Raw genomic sequence first — 25399 nt, forward strand, 5'->3', positions numbered from 1 at the left:
AACACAATACTCCAGATTCGGCCTCACCAATGCCTTATACAACCTCATCATAACATTCCAGCTCTTATACTCACTACTTCAATTAATAAAGGCCAATGTACCAAAAGCTCTCTTTACGACCCTATCTACCTGTGACGACACTTTTAGGGAATTTTGTATCTGTATTCCCAGATCCCTCTGTTCCACTGCACTCCTCAGTGCCTTACCATTAACCCTGTATGTTCTACGTTGGTTTGTCCTTCCAACGTGCAATACCTCATACTTGTCAGTATTAAACTCCATCTGCCATTTTTCAAGCTGGTCCAAGTCCCTCTGCAGGCTCTGAAAACCTTCCTCACTGTCTACTACACCTCCAATCTTTGTATCATCAGCAAACTTGCTGATCCAATTTACCACATTATCATCCAGATCATTGATATAGATGACAAATAACAATGGACCCAGCACTGATCCCTGTGGCACACCACTAGTCACAGGCCTCCACTCAGAGAAGCAATTCTCTACCACCACTCTCTGGCTTCTTCCATCGAGCCAATGTCTAATCCAATTTACCACCTCTCCATGTATACCTAGCGAATGAATTTTCCTAACTAACCTCCCATGTGGGACCTTGTCAAAGGCCTTACTGAAGTCCATGTAGACAATATCCACTGCCTTCCCTTCATCCACTTTCCTGGTAACCTCCTCGAAAAACTCCAACAGATTGGTCAAACATGACCTACCACGCACAAAGCCATGTTGACTCTCCCTAATAAGCCCCTGTCTACCCAAATGCTTGTAGATTCTGTCTCTTAGTACTCCCTCCAATAACTTACCTACTACCAATGTTAAACTCACCGGCCTATAATTTCCCGGATTACTTTTCGATCCTTTTTTAAACAACGGAACAACATGAGCCACCCTCCAATCCTCCGGCACTTCACCCGTAGACAGCGACATTTTAAATATTTCTGCCAGGGTCCCCACAATTTCAACACTAGTCTCCTTCAAGGTCCGAGGGAACACTCTGTCAGGTCCCGGGGATTTATCCACTTTAATTTTCCTCAAGACAGCAAGCACCTCCTCCTTTGAAAATGAAAATGAAATGATTTTGCTACTTCAACAAGTTAGGGACTATGAAGAATTTGAAGGTATCAACAATTATTTTGAATGTTACAATGAAAATGAGGATTTGGATGATGCAATTGTTGAAGGTATTGTATGAAGGCAGTTGATCATCTTCAGTAGGTGTCTATGCTAATATTGTTCATTTACAATCAATCAAAAGAACGGCAGCCTGTTGATTGTCCGTCATGTCCGACAATGACACTGAAACTTGTGCGAGAGAGCTTGTAATAAAGTGGAAAATTCGTTGCACTGGGGCAGTTCCAGTTTCTCAACCTCTGAAGTTCGAGTCAAGTGGTATGATTAGTCATCCCAAACCAGGGTCTTCCTTTGTTGCAGTGGATAACCATGAATCACTTCTGTGCCTTATCATGCTCTTGCTCTCCTGGAAGAGTTGCAGAACTACATGCTTGGCTGTTGGATCTTACTATTGATCTCATCTGCCCAGTCTGCTGGACTGCACATACTAGGACAGGCATGTCCTTATTTCACTAGGGTGTGTGGCCTAAACCGTCACCTCGTTTAGCCTGCCTGCCAAAGCGGTGTACTGGGGTGTGGCCACTGTCTCATGCAAAGTGCTACTTGGAGTCACCGATGAGAGCTGAGTGTCCGGTGAGGACTAAAGATGAGCACAGTTCCCCAGAATGGACATAACAAGCCCCTTTACCAGAGGTGCTACCCCTCCCTGGACACCCCACACACAGCAATGTAAACCAGGTGAATTCCTCCGTGGATAAATATTAGGAACTAATACACAGTTTTATAGTACTGTAGTAGCATTGGTCATGTTCTAATTTGCTCTGTATTCATTTAAATACATAATTTATACTCAGCTAAACAGTAGTTTGTGTTTTTTATACCTTTTAGTTATTCCCAATGACTTCTGGTTAATTGTGGTAGCCTCTTCTTGATTGGGCCAAAATGTACCGGTCCCGATGTGTCCTAACTACCGGAATCCACTGTATATGAATCTCAGGGTAGTATATGGTACTTTGATAATGAATTTACTTTGAACTTTGAGGTTTGACGTGGCTGGAGTTAGCTCAGGGTTCAAGTCAGGCCACGCAATTTTTTTGAACTGCTGCGTTATTCTCAGCATTTGGCTTCTCCTCCGCCTGCATTTCGGGCGGCGGTCCGGACGGAGGGCCGGCGAGGCGAGGCGAGGCGAGGAGAGCAGAGCAGAGCAGAGCACCGGGGTGCTGCCTGCAGTGAGGCGACAGCCTGCCAGGGGGCAGTGGCGGCGGAGCTGCGCGTGCGGCCGCGAGGAAGGGGTCGTTTTACGCAGCCGCGGTATTGCTGCCGCTGATTTCCCAATCCGCCTGGAGATGGAGCTTCGGGCTTAACACCGAGGGCTGCGCCTTCATCCAGGTAACGTCGATGCTCTGCTGACGGGTGAGAATGATTTTGGGTTGGCCGGTGGGACGTGGAAGGAAGGGACCGAGTCTCCCCTCGGTTCCGTGGAGGCAGGCCGCGACCCAGTGCCTCACAGGAGCTCGGAGCCGGCTTCAGGGGCAGCGCCCGGGGAGGGAGAGCTCGGACAGCAGTCTCTTACCTTATCTGTTTCTTCTTTCTCCGGCGCTGTTGATACATTACTTTTATTTATTCTTATTCTTTTATATTTTATTATTTTCCTGTTATTGAGCAGATCCTCGGGGTAGAGGACGACTTTGCTCTCACTCTGGTTTCGTGGTTTCTGGGGTGGCTGTTGAGTCAATGTGGGAACCACAGGTGGATGAGTAATTTAGAAGGTGGTGCGTCCCTTTCGCTGGTTTCTAGCAGTTCTCGGGGCGAGTCTGAAGGTACAGGATGTCACGTTTAATTCTGTACGGTCCGGGCTTTCCCGTAGATCGGTGAAGCTGTTTTGTAAGAACATGCTCGAGACGTTTCTTCTATCCTGAATATTCCTTGCCACTTTTGAAGGGTTGAATATCTGATGTTTGGATTTTGCTGTCTGACATAAAGTTGCTCGCGTACCTGGAGTTGTGAGTTGAACTTGCGCGTCTGCTTAAAGTTCAGAGTTTGACTTTGAACTTGACAGACTTGTACATGAAAATTTTCCCCTGCCTTTCACTGTTGTTATCAAAAACTTTTAAAAGTGACCAATTAAATACAAACACGAGGAAATCTGCAGATGCTGGAATTTCAAGCAACACACATAAAAGTTGCTGGTGAATGCAGCAGGCCAGGCAGCATCTCTAGGAAGCGGTACTGTCGATGTTTCGGGTCGAGACCCTTTGTCAGGACTAACTGAAAGAAGAGCTAGTAAGAGATTTGAAAGTGGGAGGGGGAAATCCGAAATGATAGGAGAAGACAGGAGGGGGAGGGATGGAGCCAAGAGCTGGACAGTTGATTGGCAAAAAGGATATGAGAGGATCATGGGACAGGAGGCCTAGAGAGAAACAAAAGGGGGAGGGGGAAGCCCAGAGGATGGGCAAGGGGTATAGTGAGAGGGACAGAGAGAGAAAAAGAATTTGTGTATATAAATAAATAACGGATGGGGTACGAGGGGAAGGTGGGACATTAGAGGAAGTTTGAGAAGTCAATGTTCATGCCATCAGGTTGGAGGCTACCCAGGTGGAATATAAGGTGTTGCTGCTCCAACCTGAGTGTGGCTTCATCTTTACAGTAGAGGAGGCCGTGGATAGACATATCAGAATGGAAATGGGACGTGGAATTAAAATGTGTGGCCACTGGGAGATCCTGCTTTCTCTGGTGGACAGAGCGTTAAATGCAATTTTCATTGTAGTGACGATTTGCCAAATGAATGTTTGCTTAAATGGTTATGGCGAGGGGTACTCATATTGGTTCACTTATCCTGCCAGAGGGGTTTGACAATTATACGTGGATGGTTTTGGTAATCTATCTAGTCCTTTCCAGAATCTTTTGGAAAAAGACCATTTTTCAACATTTACTGTACAATCCTAATTAACAAAGGACTTTGTTATTTCTTCATTATGTGGTTAAAGTTGCATATTCGAAGGCATAACAGGCCCTTAATCATGGATAGCAGTTACCAAGGCTGATATGGAAAGTCTATCTAGTCTCTCCTACCACTAAGAATACAATAAATGGAAAGCAAGCAGCAGTTGTGGTGACAAGCTGAAATGTGCAAGTTGAAACATGCAAATTATTCGTCTGATGACTTATTGTTGTCAAACGTGGGAGGACGGAGCTCTATTTTTTTTTAAATAGCTGATTCACTTTCATGGATTCTTGCTCATTAATCTGTCCAAAAAGGCTGAAGTTCGAATTTTGACTTTGAACTTGACAGACAGACTTGTGAATGATCATATTGCCCTGCCTTTCACTGTTGTGATCAAAAACTTTTAAGTGACAAACTAAATACAACTTGCATCGTAGTGAAGATTTATCAAGTGAATGTTTGCTGCGAACTCTTGAAAAGATGTATTCCAGGGTGTCATGGTGCAAGGTTTCAGTCAGTATTCGTTCTCTTGAAGCTTTCATTCCAGGTCCTGATTGTCTTACCATAGCATTTCTGGGTGTTGTGCTATCTCCTAAGTTACTGATCTGCAACTAATTCTTGGTAAGGCACTGAGGAGTGCTGCAGAACAAAGGGATCTAGGAATACAGGTCCATAATTCATTGAAGGTCGCATCACAGGTAGATAAGGTCCTAAAAAAAAACTTTTACCACATTGGCCTTCATAAATCAAAGTATTGAGTATGTTATGTTGAAGTTGCATAAGACGTTGGTGAGGCCTAATTTGGAGTATTGTGTGCAGTGTTGGTCACCTACCTACAGGAAAGATGTAAATAAAGTTGAAAGAGTGCGGAGAAAATTTACAAGAATGTTGCTGTGACTGAAGGACCTGAGTTATAAGGAAAGATTGAATTGGTTAGGACTTTATTCCTTGGAATGCAGAAGATTGAAGGGAGTTTGGTAGAGATATACAAAACTATGAAGGGTATAGATAGGCTAAGTGCAAGTAGGCTTTTTCCACTGAGGGTTGGTGGGAATACAACCAGAGGTTATGGGTGAAAGGTGAAAAGTTTAAAGGGAATATGAGGGAAACATCTCTGGTCAGAGGGTTGTGAGAGTGTGGACGAGTTGCCTGCACAAGTGGTGCATGCGAATTAACTCAATTTGAACATTTAAGAGAAGTTTGGATTGGTCCATGGATGGTAGGGGAATTGAGGGCTGTGGTCCTGGTGCAAGTTGATGGGTATTTAAATGGTTTGGCATAAACTAGATGAGCCGAAGGGCCTATTTATGTGCTGAACTTTTCCATGACTATCCCTCCTCTCTACAGCTCTGTGTCTGTGATGCTGCTGCAAGTAAAGTTTTCATTACTCCTGTGCATATGTGTACTGTACATATTCACCTTGACTTTGGCATTCCACTACATGTTTGATATCCTGTTCTGATCAAACAGTAACCGTGCCCAATCCTTCATCGCATAAAGTAACTCGTTCAGCTGAATGTATCTTCTTCTGTAGGCTTGGCTATTCTCTTCAACTATATTGGATTGCTGTCCATATACCAGGTTTTGCTGGTATGAAGTGCACCTAGTCCTACACTCAGTATGTTACAGCTCCACTGCAGGGCATGGTAGTAAGTCCACTGGTCAAGAATAAGGTCAGATTTGCTAGCATCCAGCCTACAGGAAACAGTACTAGCTTTTCCCTTCCTTAAAGCTTTAATTATCCAGTCAAGGCAACGTTCTCATAACTTTACTCAAATGTAATCTTTGTTATGCAGATACAGCAACTATTTATACTTTATACTTTATTCTCGCTAAACAATTGATACTAGAACGTACAATCGTCAGTGATATTTGATTCTGCGCATCGCGCTTTAGGAAGGCAAATATTATAGCAAGAGGATTTGAGTACAAGCCAGAGGTATTCGATAGTGTCCTGGTGAGACTGCACCTGGAATATTATGGTCTATAGCTCAGGTTGGATGACTTACTTATTTATTGAGATAAAGCACAGAATAGGCCCTTCGATCCACACCACCCAGCAATCCCCAGTTTAATCCTAGCCTAATCATAGGGCAATTTACAATATCAATTAACCTACCAACCAGTGGGGGGAAACCAGAGCACCCAGAGAAAACCCACACAGTCGCAGGGAGAACGTTCAAACTCCTTACAGGCAGTGGTGGAAATTAAACTCGGTCGCCTGTACAATAAAGCATTGTGCTGCCCCACTGTGCATGTGTGGTATCTGAGATGAGCTAGGCCATGTAATTCTTTCTGAATTTTGCTTCAAGGATAAATAAAGATTCTGAATGTCTGGGTGTTTTAAAGTATTTGACAACCAATAATGTTATTTTAATGGATAAGTTATTGAAGAAGAAAAATGACAATAAAATAACTGGCTGTTGAAAGACATGGGGAGAGTAAAGAAAAAAGATATTGTCTATGAGTATGATGATCCATTGTTTTAAAGCTGCAGGTTTGAGTTGAATGTTCACTTTCTCTCCTATCAAAATAGCATCTTAACTTTTAATGTACTGAAAATTGTGGTTGTCTGTGTTGAATAGAAAATGATTTTTAATTCCACTATTTCAATTTCTTCCACTTGCTGTTTCTTGTTTTTCTGCAGCCTTTGCATCCTATTACAGTTCTTCTCTTCACACTTTCCTATCAACTGTTTGACTTAAGTTGTATAAACAAGTTACATCCTTTGTCAGTTTGGGTAAGTGAAATAACCCTAAGTTGTCGTTTATGTCTTGTATATGCATCCTGCTATAAATTTTGAAAACTATAACTTTTGCTCAGTAACAGGAAAAGTCATTTCTATAATGTTTGTAAATTAAGGGCAGAATGATTGATTAATCTGGTACTAAAATGTTCCTGAGGTCTCAAGATTCAAATTGTTTAATGTCATTTGTAGTACAGAAGTATAAAGCAGAATGAAATAATTGTTACTCCGCATCCTATGCAGCACAAAAAAACACAATAATAAAAAAACACAATAACTATAAATGCATAAGGTAGCTTGCATACACTGATTGTATATGCGTAAAGTGACAATAGGTACAGGAGTGTCTATATCCAAGGTGACTGACAGGAAATGATAAAGTAGTGGTGGTGGGAGTGTTGATCAGCCTTACTGCTCGGAAAACGTAACTTGTTTTTGAGTCTGGTGGTCCTGGCATGGATGCTGCATAGTCTCCTCCCTGATGGGAGTGGGGCAGACAGTCCATGAGCAGGGTGGATGAGATCCTTCATGATATTACTGGCCTTTTGCTGGCATCTTTCTGTATGTATGTCTTTGATGGCAGGTAGCCTAGTACCGCTGATGTTTTGGGCAGTTTTGATTACCCATTGTAGAGCCTGTGTCTACCATACAGTACCCGCAGTTTCTCTCTACTGGGCATCTGTAGAAGGCCGTATTGATGTGTATAGTCCAGCTCTCTTCACCCGCCCCAGAAAATAGAGGCATTGGTGAACTTTCTTGATTATGTAGGGTGTGTTCAGATGCAATGTGAGATGTCATTGCTATTTTATTTCCCTTCCAATGTGATTCAATTACTTTGTTATTTCATTGCTTTTTCTTTCGAGATGTAAGTATCAGCTATTGCATTTCCTCTGGTTGCATTATCCTCAATCTGTATCTTACAAGTAACTTTCACTCCCGCTTTTTAAAAAAGGAGGGAGAGAGAAACCGGGGGATTATAGACAGGTAAGCCTGACATCAGTGGTGGGGAAAATGCTAGAGTCAGTTATCAAAGATGGGATCACAGCACATTTGGAAAGCGGTGAAATCATCGGACAAAGTCAGCATGGATTTGTGAAAGGAAAATCATGTCTGACGAATCTCATAGAATTTTTTGAGGATGTAACTAGTAGAGTGGGTAGGGGAGAACCAGTGGATGTGGTATATTTGGATTTTCAAAAGGCTTTTGACAAGGCCCCACACTGAAGATTAGTGTGCAAACTGAAAGCACACGGTATTGGGGGTATGGTATTGATGTGGATAGAGAATTGGTTGGCAGACTGGAAGCAAACAGTGGGAATAAACAGGACCTTTTCAGAATGGCAGGCAGTGACCAGTGGGGTACCGCAAGTCTCAGTGCTGGGACCCCAATTGTTTACAATATATGTTAATGACTTAGATGAACGAATTAAATGCAGCATCTCCAAGTTTGTGGATGACACGAAGCTGGGCGGCAGTGTTAGCTGTGAGGAGGATGCAGGGTGACTTGGATAGGTTAGGTGAGTGGGCAAATTCATGGCAGATGCAATTTAATGTGGATAAATGTGAGGTTATCCACTTTGGTGGCAAGAACAGGGAAACAGATTATTATCTGAATGGTGGCCGATTAGGAAAACGGGAGGTGTAACGAGACCTGGGTGTCATTATACACCAGTCATTGAAAGTGGGCATGCAGGTACAGCAGCCGGTGAAAAAGGCAAATGGTATGCTGGCACTCATAGCAAAAGGATTTGAGTACAGGAGCAGGGAGGTACTACTGCGGTTGTGCAAGGCCTTGGTGAGACCACACCTGGAATATTGTGTGCAGTTTTGGTCCCCTAATCTGAGGAAAGACATCCTTGCCATAGAGGGAGTACAAAGAAGGTTCACCAGATTGATTCCTGGGTTGGCAGGACTTTCATATGCTGAAAGACTGGATCAACTAGGCTTATGCTCTCTGGAACTTAGAAGATTGAGGGGGGATCTGATTGAAACGTACAAAATTCTAAAGGGATTGGACAGGCTAGATGCAGGAAGATTGTTCCCGATGTTGGGGAAGTCCAGAACGAGGCGTCACAGTTTGAGGATAAAGGAGAAGCCTTTTAGGACCGAGATGAGGAAAAACTTCTTCACACAGAGAGTGGTGAATCTGTGGAATTCTCTGCCACAGGAAACAGTTGAGGCCAGTTCATTGTCTATATTTAAGAGGGAGTTAGATATGGCCCTTGTGGCTAAAGGGATCGGGGTTATGGAGGGAAGGCTGGTACAGGGTTCTGAGTTGGATGATCAGCCATGATCGTACTGAATGGCGGTGCAGGCTCGAAGGGCCGAATGGCCTACTCCTGCACCTATTTTCTATGTTTCTATTCTTCGAAGATTCACCAAAATCTGCCATCTTGAACTTGGTACAATTATCCAGTGTGGTCCTGGAGAAGGTGTTTCATCTTTCAAGATATGAATCTACTTCCCTTATTATGCTGTTCCTGCATTATCATTTTGTCAGAATAGTTTATATTTCTAGTTTCTTTCTTGGGCAGGCTAAGGGGTGAGGATTGGGAAGACTTAAATTCCTTCTTTATTCTTTCAGTGATAATAAGTCTCTACACCATTAGTCACATGAAATACTTTATTTGCCTATATTTTATAAATTTGAAAAACTTTGATAAGTGATTTGTTGTTCCAGTGGACAATAAAGCTACCTTTTTATGACTTTCACTACAACATGCAGTTATCTTGGAGCCTTCATGCTGCTTGCATGTCCTTCCAATTGATTTTACTTGGATGCAGAGGTTGGGATATACTCATCTTGTATACCTGAAAGGTTATTTATATCTGGTCTCTTTATTTCAGCATATCAGGATGGTGTGGTGAATCCAGCTCAGAATGTTGCATGCTCAAGATCTGATCTCCAACCTGCCTAAGATTTCCTATTTTGTTCTAGTCTTTAGGACATGCTGAGTCCTGAATGGCTGAGAACTGACAGTTCCCACAGAATCACCAACTAGCATTGAACTTGGTATAGCCCAAAATATTCTGTATGGAGTACCTGCTTTCATTTCATCTAGCTGTTAGTGCTTTAGGTCTTTTTAAAATAGCATAAGAGTGAAAAAGGATCTAGTACTTTCCTGGTGTATGTGATGAATAAACTCTTCTCAGGCTTCCAGCTGGGTACAGGTATTGATTATAACCATTGTTTTGATGACCAACTCTGCCGTATTCATCAGGGATGATAGAAAACCTACAGAACAATACAGGCCCTTCGGCCCACAATGCTGTGCCGAACATGTACTTACTTTAGAAATTACCTAGGATTACCCATAGCCCTCTATTTTTCTAAACTCCATGTACCTATCCAAGAGTCTCTTAAAAGACCCTCCGCTTGGGCATGACTAATCCAGTGATACTTGTATCCCTGTAGTCCATTCCTCCTGATTGGTTAGTTCTCGTCCAAATAGGTTTCTGCTCTCCTTTCTTGTTTACACTCGAATTACAGTTCTTACTTAAAATGAGACCCTTATCTTTGTTAAAATTCTTTTCCTCTAGTTTTATTTCAATGGCCTGCTTTACCAGGTGGTCCCAAAGCACAATAGTTTTGTGTTGTCGAAGTCAGTCCTGTGGCCAATGTGAATGTAGTGTTCTGTTGCCACCGAGTTCTCCAAGTAACCCATACAGAGCACCTCCATGTTCCTTGATGCACATTTCCACCATGTGTCCCATCTGATATACGCTCCTCCATATTCACAGGGAATCCTGTAAATGCCAGCCGACCTGAGTATCAGATCATCTTTGACCCATGTAATCTGTGATTTGAGCTTCCTTGTGGGTTTGTGGATGGTATGAATTATGTATTTCTTCTGGATCCTGGCAATCCTTCCAGAAACCATGGTAATATAAGGAAGACAGGCGTATATCCCATTTCCCTCTCTCACCTTCCTTATCCATCTATCACCTTGCTCTGGTGCTCCTCCCCCTTTCTTCCATGGCCCCCTGTTCTGTCCCCTCAGAAACCCCCTTCTCTAGCCCTGTATCTTTCACTCTTTACTTCACCCCTCTTGCCCCCCCCTTCCTGGTTTCACCAATCACCTTGCGGTTCTTCCTCCCTTCCCCCTCCTACTTTCTTACTCTGACTCCTCATCTTTTTTTCCAGGCTTGATGAAGGGTCTCGGCCCAAAATGTCGACTGTACTCTTTTCTAAAGATGCTGCCTGGCCTGCTAAGTTCCTCCGGCATTTTGTGTGCATTGCAAGGTCTACTGTTTGATGGTTCTAGCAGAATAGAAACTGAGCAATAGAGGTGAGCATGTACATCTTGATAGTGCAGACGAAGTTACCTCCCTTCATTTTGAAAGTGTAGGGTTAATTTGCCGATTGAGTTTTTTGTGCCTTTTTATAGGCAAGTCAAAGTTTGTTTTCCTTCTTGATGAGTAGATGCCAGTGTTGGGCAACATTTGGGCAATATCTGAGTGAGCAGAATAATATATTGAGGAAAATGTAGCAAATAAACTGCATTCGATTGTGGAAGATTGAATGGACTAATTGTGTGGTGAAGGTGGTTATATTAACAAGGAAGGAATTGTGGACCAGGGAATGAGAGGTTTCTAACCACATTCAGAAGGTGTGTAGGTTAATTGGCCACTGCAAATTGCTTATGATGCATTGGTTAGTGCAGGGATGGCCAACCTATGGCTCATGCACCAAATGTGATGTATTGGATGATTAGGTGGCACATTGCACCTCAGTGATAATAATTAAAAAAGTAAGCCTACTCATGCAAAAAGTATTGACCAAAAGCCGATTTGTAGAAAAAAAATCTGACAGGAGTTCAAGTAGCTTAGAGCTAGAAATGGGTTTTACTGAGAATAAATCTAAAACTTAGCAATTATTTTTAGCAATTTTATTATTTTGTGCACATCTTTTGGCGAATTTTATCTTCTTTCACATTAATGTGTTTTCAATTTTTAAAAAAAATGTTTGGTGAGTCAAACTAGGAAAGGAGGACTTTTGTTCTGCAGTCATTCCATAACTGTTCAATACATGTTTGATCCTGAGGTGTCAGGCGTTTGCAGTAGCGTTGCGTCGCAGGTTTTTGCCAGTCAGTTTACAGTTGACACTCGTGCGCTACGGAGTTGTGCTTTGTTCGTCCTTTGTGAACATCTGTAGTTTGTACTTTTTCGAAAATTAAGCCTTGTTTTTACATTCAGTTACCCAACACATTGCAAAAGAAAATGTGCAAAAGAAAAGCAGAAAGTGATGGTAAGCCTGAATTCAATGAAGAGTGGGAAAATAAGTTCTTATTTATAGCGGGTCCGTCAGGAAAACCGTTGTGCATTGTTTGTGAAACCACTTTCTCACATAATAGAAGACATGATCTTAATAGACACTAGAAGGAAAACTGAAGCTAGTGCTTGGGTCTGAGTTATGGAAAGAATATGTGATTAAGAAAAAGGAAATCAAAAGAAGACAAAATATATTTGTTAAAAGTCTCATTAAGGTAAGTAATGCTTATCTTGTTTTTATATTAAATCAATATATTGTGTAAAAATGCTAAATTTTACATGTCTATATATATGTCTATATTAACATTTTTGCAAGAATTGAATGGGGGTACAAGAGTTGTATGACGCATCTGAACTCGTGCATGAAAAGATTGACGCATGGAATGTAAAAGGTTGGCCACCCCTGGGTTAGTGGTAGTAGGTAGAAATGTAGGGAGAGTTTAATAAAAGAATGATTATTGTGAGTGGAAGTTTGATGATTGGTGAGCTTACAGTCGGCTTCTCTGTTTGCATATATGGTTGGACAACACAGTGACTTGGTAGGCAGAGCTTCGATGATCCAAGTTCACAACTGAATGTGGGCCCTGTTGCTGTAAGTTAGCCTCCAAGTAATGAGTGGTTGCTGAACCAGACTGGAGTTGATGAGCACATGAGAGAAAATAGATTTCTGGAAAATAAGTTTCACAATGTCTGGGACTAATCATATACTCCCAAGTCAAATGGCTTCTTCCTTTGACATGCTAAATTATGAACCAGAAGCGGGTAGGGGAAATTGAGCAATTTTCAACCATAGTTAATAATACCCAGCTTCACTGAAAGCATTTTGTTCAAGGAGTAAATAAAACTCGTCCAAATAGACACAAATTTTTAAATGAAAGGATTTTAGGTGATATAACAATTACAATTGTTTATATTTGAATACTTTGAAAAGATTTGTTTCTGATTTGAGTATTTAGGAATTTCTCCTTGTGTTCCACAATATTAGGCAAAATTTTACAGCACAATATTGGGACTTCTGCCCAAAAGGTTTGTGCTAGGCATTCAGGCTTCACATCAGCTTAATATCTATCCATTCCTTTCCCTATTATGTAGCCTTCCATCAATTTTATTTGTGATTATGTTGCAACAAATCCACATTGTTTATTTTTGCACACTATTCTAAGTAGACAGATTTCCTAAATTTATGTCCCTAGGTTTTCTATTTTGTGTGTGTGTTTTTTTTTCAGGCTCTTGTATCTCCTGTCTGGGAGTGGGGTGAGTAGGTGGTGGTGAGAGAGAATACCTAGAGTGGGAGAGGTCTTTGATTATGTTGGTTGTTTTCCTGAGGCAGCAGGAAGTGTACATAGAACCCATGGAGAGGAGGCTGATTTTAATGCAGACTGAGCTGCATTCACAACTACCTGCAATTTCTTGTGGTCTTGAGCAGAGCAGTTGCTATACCAAGCTGTGATGCATCTAGATAGGATGTTTTCTATAGTGCATCTATAAAACGTGGGCCAGCAGAACACCCTTCTCAGAAAGCACTAGTGTACTTTCTTGGCCATAGCATTTGTGGTTGGACCAGGACAAACTATTCTTGATGTTTGCAACAAAAAAAGACTTGAAATTCATGTTGTACACTTCCTAAGAGAAAGATTAAAATGTGAAACTTGCTGACATTTATTTCCATCACATTGATCAAAAAGTGTTTAGCATTATAATGAAAAAAAGTTCAAATGTAAATAAACTGCCCAGCCAAGGTACTGTACATGCCTTTATTCTCGATTACAAAGGATTGTGAAAATGAACTATATTTCCCACATTAGATTTGCTGTGCATTGGGACATGAAATAACAAGAATTTAAAAACAGTTTTGGTAATTGAGATCGGTGTCAGTGCTAACCTTTGCAAAGACTGCTGTAGAAGGGCAGAGAGCAGTATGCTGACATTTGGCATGGGGTTGTTGGGGGAGAATGTGGAAGGTGAAGCAACTTTAAGGCATTGCAGCTGGTGACTAACTGGATCAGAGCAAAGGACTGCAAATGGGCTTCCAGTGTCATGGTTTTATGGGAGGTAACAGTCTGAAACAAAGATTTTTGAAATTGTGGATAATTGGTTAGTTAAACAACAGGAATTCTGCAGATGCTGGAAATACAAGCAACACACATCAAAGTTGCTGGTGAACGCAGCAGGCCAGGCAGCATCTGTAGGAAGAGGTGCAGTCGACGTTTCAGGCCGAGACCCTTCGTCAGGACTAACTGAAGGAAGAGTGAGTAAGGGATTCCTCTTCCTACAGATGCTGCCTGGCCTGCTGCGTTCACCAGCAACTTTGATGTGTGTTAATTGGTTAGTTAGGTAGCTAGTGTACTGTGAATATGTTCCCATTGACGAAATTAACTCATTCTCCTCTGAAATAATTTTCCACATGAATTGTTACTTTATGGTAAAAGAATATTACTGGGAAAGGTGTGTCTTACCTAATAAGGTGTATGCTGATTTTAAGATACTAAGAAACCCTTTCATGTTACATTGATCTGCCACTTTATGTGCTGATGATAGTTCTCCGCTGGAAATGATTTTGAAATATTGCCAAGGCATTTTCAGTCCATATAGTAAAACTTTCTGCATTTCAGTATTTTCCCCTTTTGAATTTAATATATTTGGTTCCATTGTCCCAGAATCTAGGAGATGGCTGTTTAATTTTTGGAAAGAAGCATTCAACTATTGCAATTCTCAGATTATTTTCCTCAATGTTTTTGATTTTACATGGTTACATGGTCAGCACAGCATTGTGGGCTGAAGGGCCTGTAATGTGCTGTAGGTTTTTATGGTTCTATATTTCTTTGCCTTTTAGGTGTACTGCGTATACACTTTGCTTTTGCAGTTATCATTGGACCTATTTCTACAGCTATCGAGGAAGTGAATGCCAATTTTTCTATCGTTGCTTTTGCCAGTTATCTAAAATCTGTGATCTGGTGATCAAACCATTGTTTACTCACTCAGTACTCGTCATAGCCTTGAGTGGTTCGATTAAATCTTCCTTTGCTACTCGTTGCTTTAATAAGAATATTTGCAGCTTCTCTAATCGCCAAATAATTGAACAACCATTGGTGCTTAGGTTCTTTCCACCCATGTGTTGTGAGGCTAATACTGTTTCTCTAAATGAAAAGCATTTACTTCTAAATATCTGTTTGATAAGCTGAAATGAATTTTAATGCTTTCTGACATAGAACCTCCTCTTTAAAACCAGTGAAATATTAAGAAGAAATTAGATGTGATTCTGAACTTGTATTGAATGCCAAATTGGTGTAGCAATGGAGCTGAATTAAAAATGCAGTTACCTTTCTACTTGGATGACTTTAAAGATACTGCTACACTTCAGAATCAGAATTATTACAGCTGCCATATGTTACGAAATTTGTCTTAAAGCAGCAGTACAGTGTAAAGACATAAAAATATAAAATACAAAATTAGTACAAAAAGAAGAATAATGAGTTAATGTTCATGGACTGAAGAAATCTGATGGCAGAAGCTGTTCTGAGTTATTGAGTTTGGCTTCTATACCTTCCCCCGATGGTAGGAACAAGAATAATTGTATTTTTTCTTTCTTTCAGAACCCATTGGAAGGCAATAACATTATGTATGCTTCAACTAAGTACAGCAGTCGGGGCCCAACCCTTATTCCCAGGATGAAAACCAAGCATCGAATTTATTACATAGCACTTTTCTCAATTGTGTTACTCGGACTTATAGCCACAGGAGTGATTCAGTTCTGGCCAAATACAATAGAAGCTACCAGTGAATGGACGGTTGAAAAGCGTAGCATCCATGATGTTCCTGAAGTCAAATTATCTGAGGATGATCCTATTCCTGAACGAGGGGACTTGAGCTGCAGAATGCACACTTGTTTTGATGTATACCGTTGTGGGTATAATCCCAAGAACAAAATAAAAGTCTATATCTATCCATTGAAAAAGTATGTGGATGAGCATGGTACTGTGGTCAGCAACACCATTTCCAAAGAATATAATGAATTATTGACTGCCATTTCTGAAAGTGACTTCTATACAGATGATATCAATAGGGCATGTTTGTTTATTCCATCGATTGATATGCTTAATCAGAATAACCTCAGGATAAAGGAAACAGCACAAGCCTTGGCCCAGCTGATCAGGTATGTTGAGAAGAGTTTTGTTTATTTACATGGAGACTTGAAGCTACAGATTCAGGACTCTGGGAGGAAAAAGAAAACGATTTGGCGGAGGTACTCAAGGGGCTGAGCAACGTCTGTTGAAGAAGAGGAATAGCTGACATCTTGAGTTCTTCTGATCGTTTGTTTCTTTCTGTTTACTTCTTTATTTGCAAAATAATTTGGCTTTTTGTTGAAACAATAGTTGGATCTAATACATATTTCTGGAAATTTTAATTATGTTCGGTTGTTATCCACGAAGAAGCTTTCAAGTTTTAAAATTGGAGTTTTAATTCAAGCTTATTTTCCACAAAACTGGGAAAATTTAATTACAGGGTTCTAAAGACATCATCGAACATGGGGTGGAATCAAAGCTTGTCAGTCTTTAAGATGACAGTTTGGTACAATTCAACTACGTAGCTAAATGATGGGCATTTAGAGCGGCGCTTCTGGCTAATCCGAAAAGTAAAAATTAGCAGAATAAAACAGGATGTTTTGCATTTGTTGAGAACACAATTGAGAACCAGCCGGAATTGGGAAGTTCAGAAGAAAAAAATATAAAGAAATGTGAGGGTCAAAGAAATACTGAGAAAAGAATGATAAGCAGAATCCAAAGATCTAAAATATCTATTTGAGCACTAAATTGGTAGTAAGAGGAGAGATTGGTGAAAATCAGTTGAAAGAGGTGAAACAGGGTCAGAAGATGTTGAATTGTTGTGGATAGAGCTAAAGAACTGTAAGGATTCCCTCCTCACTGTAAGGGTAAAAAGACCCTGATGGGAGTTATATACAGACCCCCGCCCCCCCGCCCCAAACAGTAGCAAGGATGTGGCCTACAATTTACAGCAGCAGATAGAAAATGCATGACAAAAGGGAAATGTAACAATAGTCATGAGGGATATCAGTATGCAGGTAGGTTGGAAAATCAGGTGGCTGCGGGATTCCAGGAGGGGGAGTTTCTAGAATGCCTATGAGATGGCTTTTTAAGAGTAGCTCATGGCTGAGCCCACCAGGGAGGTCAGCTATTCTAGGTGGTTGTGCAATGAACCACAATTGATTAGAGAGCTTAAGGTAAAAGAACTCTGAGCGGAAAGTGATCATAATGGTTGAATTCATCCTGAAATTGAGAAAGAGAAGCTAAAGTCAGATATATTCGTATTAAAGTAGAGTAAAGGAAATTAGAGGCATGAGAGAGGAGTTGGCCAGAATTGATTGGAAAAGAACACTGGCAGGAATGAAGGCAAAGCAGCAATGGCTGGAATTTCTGGAAGCAATTTGGAAGGCATGGGATAAGTACTGTACATCCCAAAGAGGAAGAAGTATTCCGAAGGCAAGATGACATAACCATGGCTAACGAGGGAAGTCAAAGACAACATAAAATCCAAAGAGAGTGCATATAATAGAGTTCTAAAATTATTGGGAAGTTGGAAGATTAGGAAGTTTTTAAATACCAACAGAAGGCAACAAAAGTCATTAAAAAGGTAAATATGGAATACGAAAGTAAGCTAGCCAATAATATTAAAGAGGATACCGGAAGTTTCTTCAGATACGTAAAGTGCAAAAGAGAGGCGAGAGTTGATATTGGACCACTGGAAAACAATGCTGGAGAGTTAGTAATGGGGGACAAAGAAATAGTGGACAAACTGAATCATTGTCACTGTGGGTGACACCAGCAGTACGGTGGAAGTTCCAGGTGTCAGGGGTTATGAAGTGTGTGAAGTTACCATTATTAGGGAGAAGGTTCTTGGGGAAACTGAAAAGTCTGAAGGTATATAAGTCACCAGGACCAGATGGTGTACACCCCAGAGTTCTAAAAGACATGGCTGAAAAGATTGTGGAGGCATTAGTAATGATCTTTAAAGAAACATCAGATTCTGAAATGGTTCTGGAAGACTGGAAAATTGCAAATGCCGCTCCACTCTTCAAGAAGGGAGCAAGGCAGAAGAAAGGAAACTGTAGGCCAGTTAGTCTGACCTCAGTGGTTGGGAAGATGTTGGAGACAATTGTTAAGGATGTGGTTTTAGGCTGCTTGGAGGCTCTATAAAGTAGGCAGTGGTCAGCATGGTTTCCTCAAGGGAAAATCTTTCCTGGCAAATCTGTTGGAATTCTTTGAAGAAATAGCAAGCAGGATAGAAAAAGGAGAATCAGTCAATGTTATATACTTTGACAAGGTGCTATGCACGAGGCTGCTTAACAAGCTACGAGTCCATGATATTACAGGAAAGATTCTAGCATAGATAAAACAGTGACTGATTGGCAGGAGGCAAAGGGTTGACTATTTTCTCAATGGAGAGAAAATACAAAAATCTGAGGTGCAAAGGAATTTGGGAGTCTTTGTGCAGGATTCCCTTAAGGTTAATTTGCAGGTTGAGGCTGTGGTGAGGAAGGCAGATGCGATGTTAGCTTTCATTTCAAGAGGACTAGAAAATAAAAACATGGATGTAATTTTCAGACTTTATAGAGCACTGCTGAGGCCTCACTTAGAGTTCTTTGGACCCCTTATCTTAGAATGTTTTGAAACTGGATAGGGTTCAAAGAAGGTTCACGAAAAAGGATTCCAGGATTAAATGGCTTGTCATATGAAAACCGTTTGATGGCTCTGAACCTGTATTCATTGGAATTCGGAAGAATGAGGGGTGACCCATTTGAAACCTATCAAATGATGAAAGGCCTTGATAGAGTGGGAGAGGATGTTTCCTATGGTGGGAAAGTCTAAGACCATATAACCATAAGACCAGAGGGGACAACCTCAGAATAGAGGGGTGTCCTTTTAGAATGGGGATGGGGAGGAATTTCTTTAGCCAGAGAGTAGTAAATCTGGAATTCTTTGGTATAGGCTGGTGTGGAGGCCAAGTCTTTATGTATATTTAAGGCAGACGTTGATAGATCCTTGATTGGTCAGTGTATGAAGAGATATGGGGAAAAGGCAGGAGATTGAGACTGAGAGGAAAAATGGATGAGCCATGATGAGTCATTATACACCAGTCATTGAAAGTGGGCATGCAGGTACAGCAGGCGGTGAAAAAGGCAAATGGTATGCTGGCATTTATAGCGAGAGGATTCGAGTACAGGAGCAGGGAGGTACTACTGCAGTTGTACAAGGCCTTGGTGAGACCACACCTGGAGTATTGTGTGCAGTTTTGGTCCCCTAATCTGAGGAAAGACATCTTTGCCATAGAGGGAGTACAAAGAAGGTTCACCAGATTGATTCCTGGGATGGCAGGACTTTCATATGAAGAAAGACTGGATGAACTGGGCTTGTACTCGTTGGAATTTAGAAGATTGAGGGGGGATCTGATTGAAACGTATAAGATCCTAAAGGGATTGGACAGGCTAGATGCAGGAAGATTGTTCCCGATGTTGGGGAAGTCCAGAACGAGGGGTCACAGTTTGAGGATAGAGGGGAAGCCTTTTAGGACCGAAATTAGGAAAAACTTCTTCACACAGAGAGTGGTGAATCTGTGGAATTCTCTGCCACAGGAAACTGTTGAGGCCAGTTCATTGGCTATGTTTAAGAGGGAGTTAGATATGGCCCTTGTGGCTACAGGGGTCAGGGGGTATGGAAGGAAGGCTGGGGCGGGGTTCTGAGTTGGGAGATGATCAGCCATGATCATAATAAATGGCGGTGCAGGCTCGAAGGGCCGAATGGCCTACTCCTGCACCTATTTTCTATGTTTCTATGAAATGGCCTAATTCTGCTTCTATATTTTATGGTCTAAAATAAAGGATGAGAGAACGAAAGCTTCTCAGAGATATTTCTTTGTGGATCCAGAATTGGCATGCCCACAGAAGACAAAGGGTGGTTGTCGATGGTTCATATTCTGCATGGAGGACAGTGACCAGTGGTGTTCTGCAGGGACCTGTTCTCGAGCCCCCCTCTTTGTGATTTTTATAAATGACTTGGATGAGGAAGTAGAAGAGTTGCTTAGTAAGTTTGCTGATGACACAAAATGTATTGGATGCAGAGGCCTGTGGGGTGGTTGGTAAGGACAAGAGGAACTCTATCTCTTTTAAAGTGGCGGGAAGCTGGAGTGATGGTGGAAATGGAGGAGATCTAGATGTGGGCAGCATCAAGAGTGGAGAAAGGGAAGCTCCATTCATTGAAGAAGGAGGACATCTCTGATGTTCTGGAATGAGTTGATTATTTATTCCTTTCTGTGGATGCTGCCTGACTTGCTGAGTTCCTCCAGCATTTTGCGTGCTACTCTGTATTTCCAGCATCTGCAGAATCACTTGTATCTGGGGCAATTCTTAATGGAATAGGGAGGCTTTAAGGATTGTATAAATGTTATGCAGCTTGTTATCTAAAAATGTCTGTGGTTTGATTATTCTTAGATGGGATAGAGGGACAAACCACTTGCTGTTTAACATGCTTCCCGGAGGCCCTCCTGATTATAATACTGCACTAGATGTTCCACGAGGCAGGTAAGTTTGAAGCCCAAACAAGCCCCAAACATTACTTTATTGCTTTCTGGATATTTCTCCAACTCCACACGAAACAAATTTATTCTTTCCCATTTTAATACTTGCTGTTATTTCACCTGTCAGAATAGATAACATTTTATTACATGAATTATCTTCCTGTCAGTGTCATTCACAACTGTTTGGGGCAGTTCATGAATTATTCCAATTGGCCTACAACTGATGTAAAATATAATTTTCTTTAAGTTTAGATTTACAGTCAGAATTTCATAAACTTATCTTCATCCAACTCAGATGATGTTAAATTTGGATAATGTAACTTGGGTAAGGATGTTTGGCTAGATATGTACTACTGTATATATTTATTAAGAGGTTCTGTTGTGTTTGAAATATAATAAATGTAAATGTCCAATGCATATTAAGCACAAAGTAATTTCAAAATAATGTCTTAATTGGTTTTCTCAGGTACGATTATTAACCCTAACATTTGTGCAGCTTTTAGTTTAAAATATATTTTGGTGTAGAGTACACAACTGCCAGTTGAGGTTTTTGCCCCAAGGTGAAATTATTTCAATATTCTGTTAGAATATCATTGCACCCTTCAAAAGACTAGTGTCATTTCCAGACTATAAAGGCATAAGCAGATGGTGAATCTTTCATGAGTCCTGATGAAGGGTCTCTGCTAAAAACATCCAACTATTTTCATTTCCATTGTTTTCAATTGTCTGAGTTCCTCCAGCACTGGGAATCTGTTGCTCTGGATTTCCAGTATCTGCAGAATCTGTCATGTAACAGATATTGAAGCTATCATTTCATTCATGTGGCACGTGGAACTTGGAGTGCCGAACTTGTACCACCACTGGTTCCGTGTTGAAGCAATTGACCTTTGATGGTTGGAATTGGAGTTGGTTAGTTATTGTCACATATACTGACGTACAATGGAAAAACTGTTCACTCATATCGAATTATACACCAGCGTATTGAGGTAGTACAAGGTATAACTTGGTAAGTTTGCAGATGACACAAAGGTTGGTGTTGTTGTGTCTCGTGTTGAAGGTTATCATGGGTTACAGTGGCACATTGATAGGATGAAGCGCGGGATATGATGCAACACTTTGGGAAGTGGCAGGATTCCGAGCAGTGTGGAGCAACAGAGGGATCTTGGAGTCTACGTCCACAGATCCCTCAATTTGGAAGGGTAGTTAAGAAGATGTGTGGTATGTTGACCTTCATTAGTTGGGGGTTTGCCTTACAGAGCCGTGAGATAATGTTGCAGCTTTATAAAACTCTGGTTAGACCACACTTGAAGTATTGTGTTCAATTCTGATTACCTCATTGTGGGAAGGATGTGAAAGGTTTAGAAAGTATGCAGAGGAGATTTATCAGGATGCTGCCTGAAATAAAAGGCATGTATTATGAGGATAGGTTAACTGAGCTAAGGCATTTCTCTCTGGAGTGAAGGAGGATGAGAGGTGACTTGATAGAGGTGTACAAGATGATGAGAGGCATAGATGGAGTGGCCAGCCCAGGGGGAAAAAGTCTCATACATACCAAGAGGGCATAATATTAAGGTGATTGGTGGAAAGTGGGGGCGGTGGGGGGAATGGCAGAGATAGTTTTTTTTTACTTCTGTTACCATATACTTTCCTCCAATCCCCTTAAAATGGATGGGTGCATAGAATGTGCTGCCAATGGTGGTGTTAGAGGAATATATTAGGGACTTTCAAGAGTCTCTTAGATAGGGACATGGATGAAATAAAAATTGAGGGCAATGCAGGAGGGAAGCATTAGATTGATTCTTTTGTAGATTAAAAGATTGGTGCAACATCATGGGCCTATACTGTGCTGTATTATTCTGTGTTCTATAACAATACAGGATAAAGTGCAACAGCCACAGATAACGTGCAGTGCAAGTGGAAAAATGTAGATTGTGAGGTTATAAGTCCATCTTATTGTACTAGTGAACCAGTAGTCCTCAGTAGTCTTATAATAACTGGGTAAATCTGTCATTAACTCTGGTGGTATGTGTTTTCAGGCAGATGGGGATAAGGACAAGAAAGAATTTTTGGGGTGTATGGGCTCTGATTATGCTGGCTGTTCTACTGAGGCAATGAGAATTATAGAAATAATGTTATCTTAATAAGTTCTACATAAAAATTTAGAAGTAGATCTGCAAGATGTAGTTTGCATTAAGTAAATGAAGTGACCTTGATGTTCAAACTAACTTTCTAAAATACTTGGAGCACTCAGATCTTGAGTACAGTATTTTGATGTGGATTTTCTGTGCAGAATGTTAATGCAAAAAAAAAGATTGAATATGTAACCTCCATGCATGCACAGTTTAAAAATCAAAAGCATAAAATATCTGATGACTGTACTCTTACTTTAAGAGCCACTGGGAGATTGCATTCAAAGACAGAGTGAAATTATTACTTGCCTATGAGATATTTATTAAGTTTGTCAAGAAAAGATGTGTCTTCTTCACTGAACTGCATGTTCAGCTGTGTATTGAGTCTTAACTTATGTCAGCCTCTGGCACTGAAAACTTCTACTTCATAAGTGCTCAGTCCTATTCATTCAGATTTTAATGATTAGATATTTTAACTAAAATTTGCAAATTTTGCTTGTTATCTCTGTTAATACATATTACCCTTTTAAATTTTGCTTTTGGTAAATGATTCTGCAAAAATCTTCTAAATTAACTTCCCGTTTAAGCTCTTGGGATTGTTTTTCCGTCAGGTTGGAAGAGATCCTATTGTAATTGTTTGCCCTGTTGACACAGGTTTCAAATCTCTTAATCCATGCTATATTAAACTCTTGATAACCTTAATTATGCATACAGTTTTTCACAACAACATTCATTTTTTTGTGGGCAGAATAAACATCAAATATCTTTTATTTGCTATACATGGCAATTTAATGTGGATAAATGTGAAGTTATCCACTTTAGTGGCAAAAATAGGAAAACAGATTATTATCTGAATGGTGGCCGATTAGGAAAAAGGGAGGTGCAATGAGACCTGGGTGTCATTATACACCAGTCATTGAAAGTGGGCATGCAGGTATAGGAGGCGGTGAAAAAGGCGAATGGTATGCTGGCATTTATAGCAAGAGGATTCGAGTACAGGAGCAGGGAGGTACTACTGCAGTTGTACAAGGCCTTGGTGAGACCACACCTGGAGTATTGTGTACAGTTTTGGTCCCCTAATCTGAGGAAAGACATCCTTGCCATAGAGGGAGTACAAAGAAGGTTCACCAGATTGATTCCTGGGATGGCAGGACTTTCATATGAAGAAAGACTGGATGAACTGGGCTTGTACTCGTTGGAATTTAGAAGATTGAGGGGGGATCTGATTGAAACGTATAAAATTCTAAAGGGATTGGGCAGGCTAGATGCAGGAAGATTGTTCCCGATGTTGGGGAAGTCCAGAACGAGGGGTCACAGTTTGAGGATAAGGGGGAAGTCTTTTAGGACTGAGATTAGGAAAAACTTCTTCACACAGAGAGTGGTGAATCTGTGGAATTCTCTGCCACAGGAAACAGTTGAGGCCAGTTCATTGGCTATATTTAAGAGGGAGTTAGATATGGCCCTTGTGGCTACGGGGATCAGGGGGTATGGAGGGAAGGCTGATGCAGGGTTCTGAGTTGGATGATCAGGCATGATCATAATAAATGGCGGAGCAGGCTTGAAGGGCCGAATGGCCTACTCCTGCACCTATTTTCTATGTTTCTATGGCTGACGTCCAAATTTGGGGGATTATTTTTGTGGCAATTTTATTCAATTCCACAGGAGGGCAGCAACCAACAGCCAAAAGACCAAAGTGAACCATACTGCAAATGTTGTCTTTCAATGGCATGAGAAGCATCTTTGTTATTTTGGTTACAATGTAAAGTAACTGGTACAGAGTAATAATGTACAGATATGTGACTTAAGGGTTCATATGGCAAAACTACATTTGAACTTTTGAAAATATCATCTGGCCTTGTTTAACTGCAGACTTCATTTTGCTGGTGATTTTCAACATTTTTGCAATTTTGCTTAATCAGAAAAGCACCAGCTTTTATTTTATAAACAAAAAACTTCTGCAGATGCTGGAAATCCAAAGTAACATACACAAAATACTTGAGGAACTCAGCAGGTCAGGTAGTATCCATGGAAATGAATAAACAGTCAACATTTCAGGCCAAGACCCTTCTTCAGGACTGGAAAGGAAGGGGAAGATTCTAGAATAAAATGGGGGGGAGGGTGAGGAAGGATAGCTAGAAGGTGATAGGTGAAGCAGTTGGGTGGTAAAGGTAGAGGTCAAGAGATGTAGGAATCTGATAGGAGAAGAGAGAAGGCCATAGGAGAAGAAAGTGAAAGAAGAGGAGCACTAAGGGGAGGTGATAGGCAGCTGAGAAGAGGTAAGAGGCCAGAGTGGGGAAGAAAGGAGGGTGAGGGAAGTTTTTTTTTACCGGAAGGAGAAATCGGTGTTCATGCTATCACGTTAGAGGCTACCCAGATAGAATATAAAATAACTGCGGGTGACCTCATCTTGGCAGAAAAGGCAAGAAAGGCTCTAGAAATCGCGGACACATTGGTAATGATTTTCCAATGTTCTATAGATTCAGGATCAGTTCCTGCGGATTGGAGGGTAGCTAATGTTATCTCACTTTTTAAGAAAGGAGGGAGAGAGAAAACGGGCAATTATAAACCAGTTAATCTGACATCAGTAGTGGGGAAGATGCTGGAATCAATTATAAAAGATGAAATAGCAGCATATTT

At 40.9% G+C, this 25399-nt stretch overlaps 1 protein-coding gene across 2 annotated transcripts in view; it reads left to right on the plus strand.

Moving 5' to 3' along the window:
• The first annotated feature begins 2324 nt into the window (after positions 1–2324).
• ext2 (exostosin glycosyltransferase 2) overlaps positions 2325–25399 on the plus strand; it is a 165667-nt gene continuing 142592 nt past the window's right edge. Inside the window, exons 1-4 of one of the 2 annotated variants that reach the window (XM_063061770.1) lie at positions 2359–2472; positions 6675–6767; positions 15638–16197; positions 20548–20637. In XM_063061770.1, the coding sequence (XP_062917840.1) occupies positions 15662–16197; positions 20548–20637 (626 nt within the window). In that variant the 5' untranslated portion in view covers positions 2359–2472; positions 6675–6767; positions 15638–15661. Of the gene's footprint in view, positions 2473–6674; positions 6768–15637; positions 16198–20547; positions 20638–25399 lie in introns of both variants that reach the window. The other variant, XM_063061769.1, reaches the window with a different exon arrangement.

The sequence above is a fragment of the Mobula hypostoma genome, chromosome 11 (assembly GCF_963921235.1).
Source record: "Mobula hypostoma chromosome 11, sMobHyp1.1, whole genome shotgun sequence".
Classification (NCBI taxonomy): domain Eukaryota; kingdom Metazoa; phylum Chordata; class Chondrichthyes; order Myliobatiformes; family Myliobatidae; genus Mobula; species Mobula hypostoma.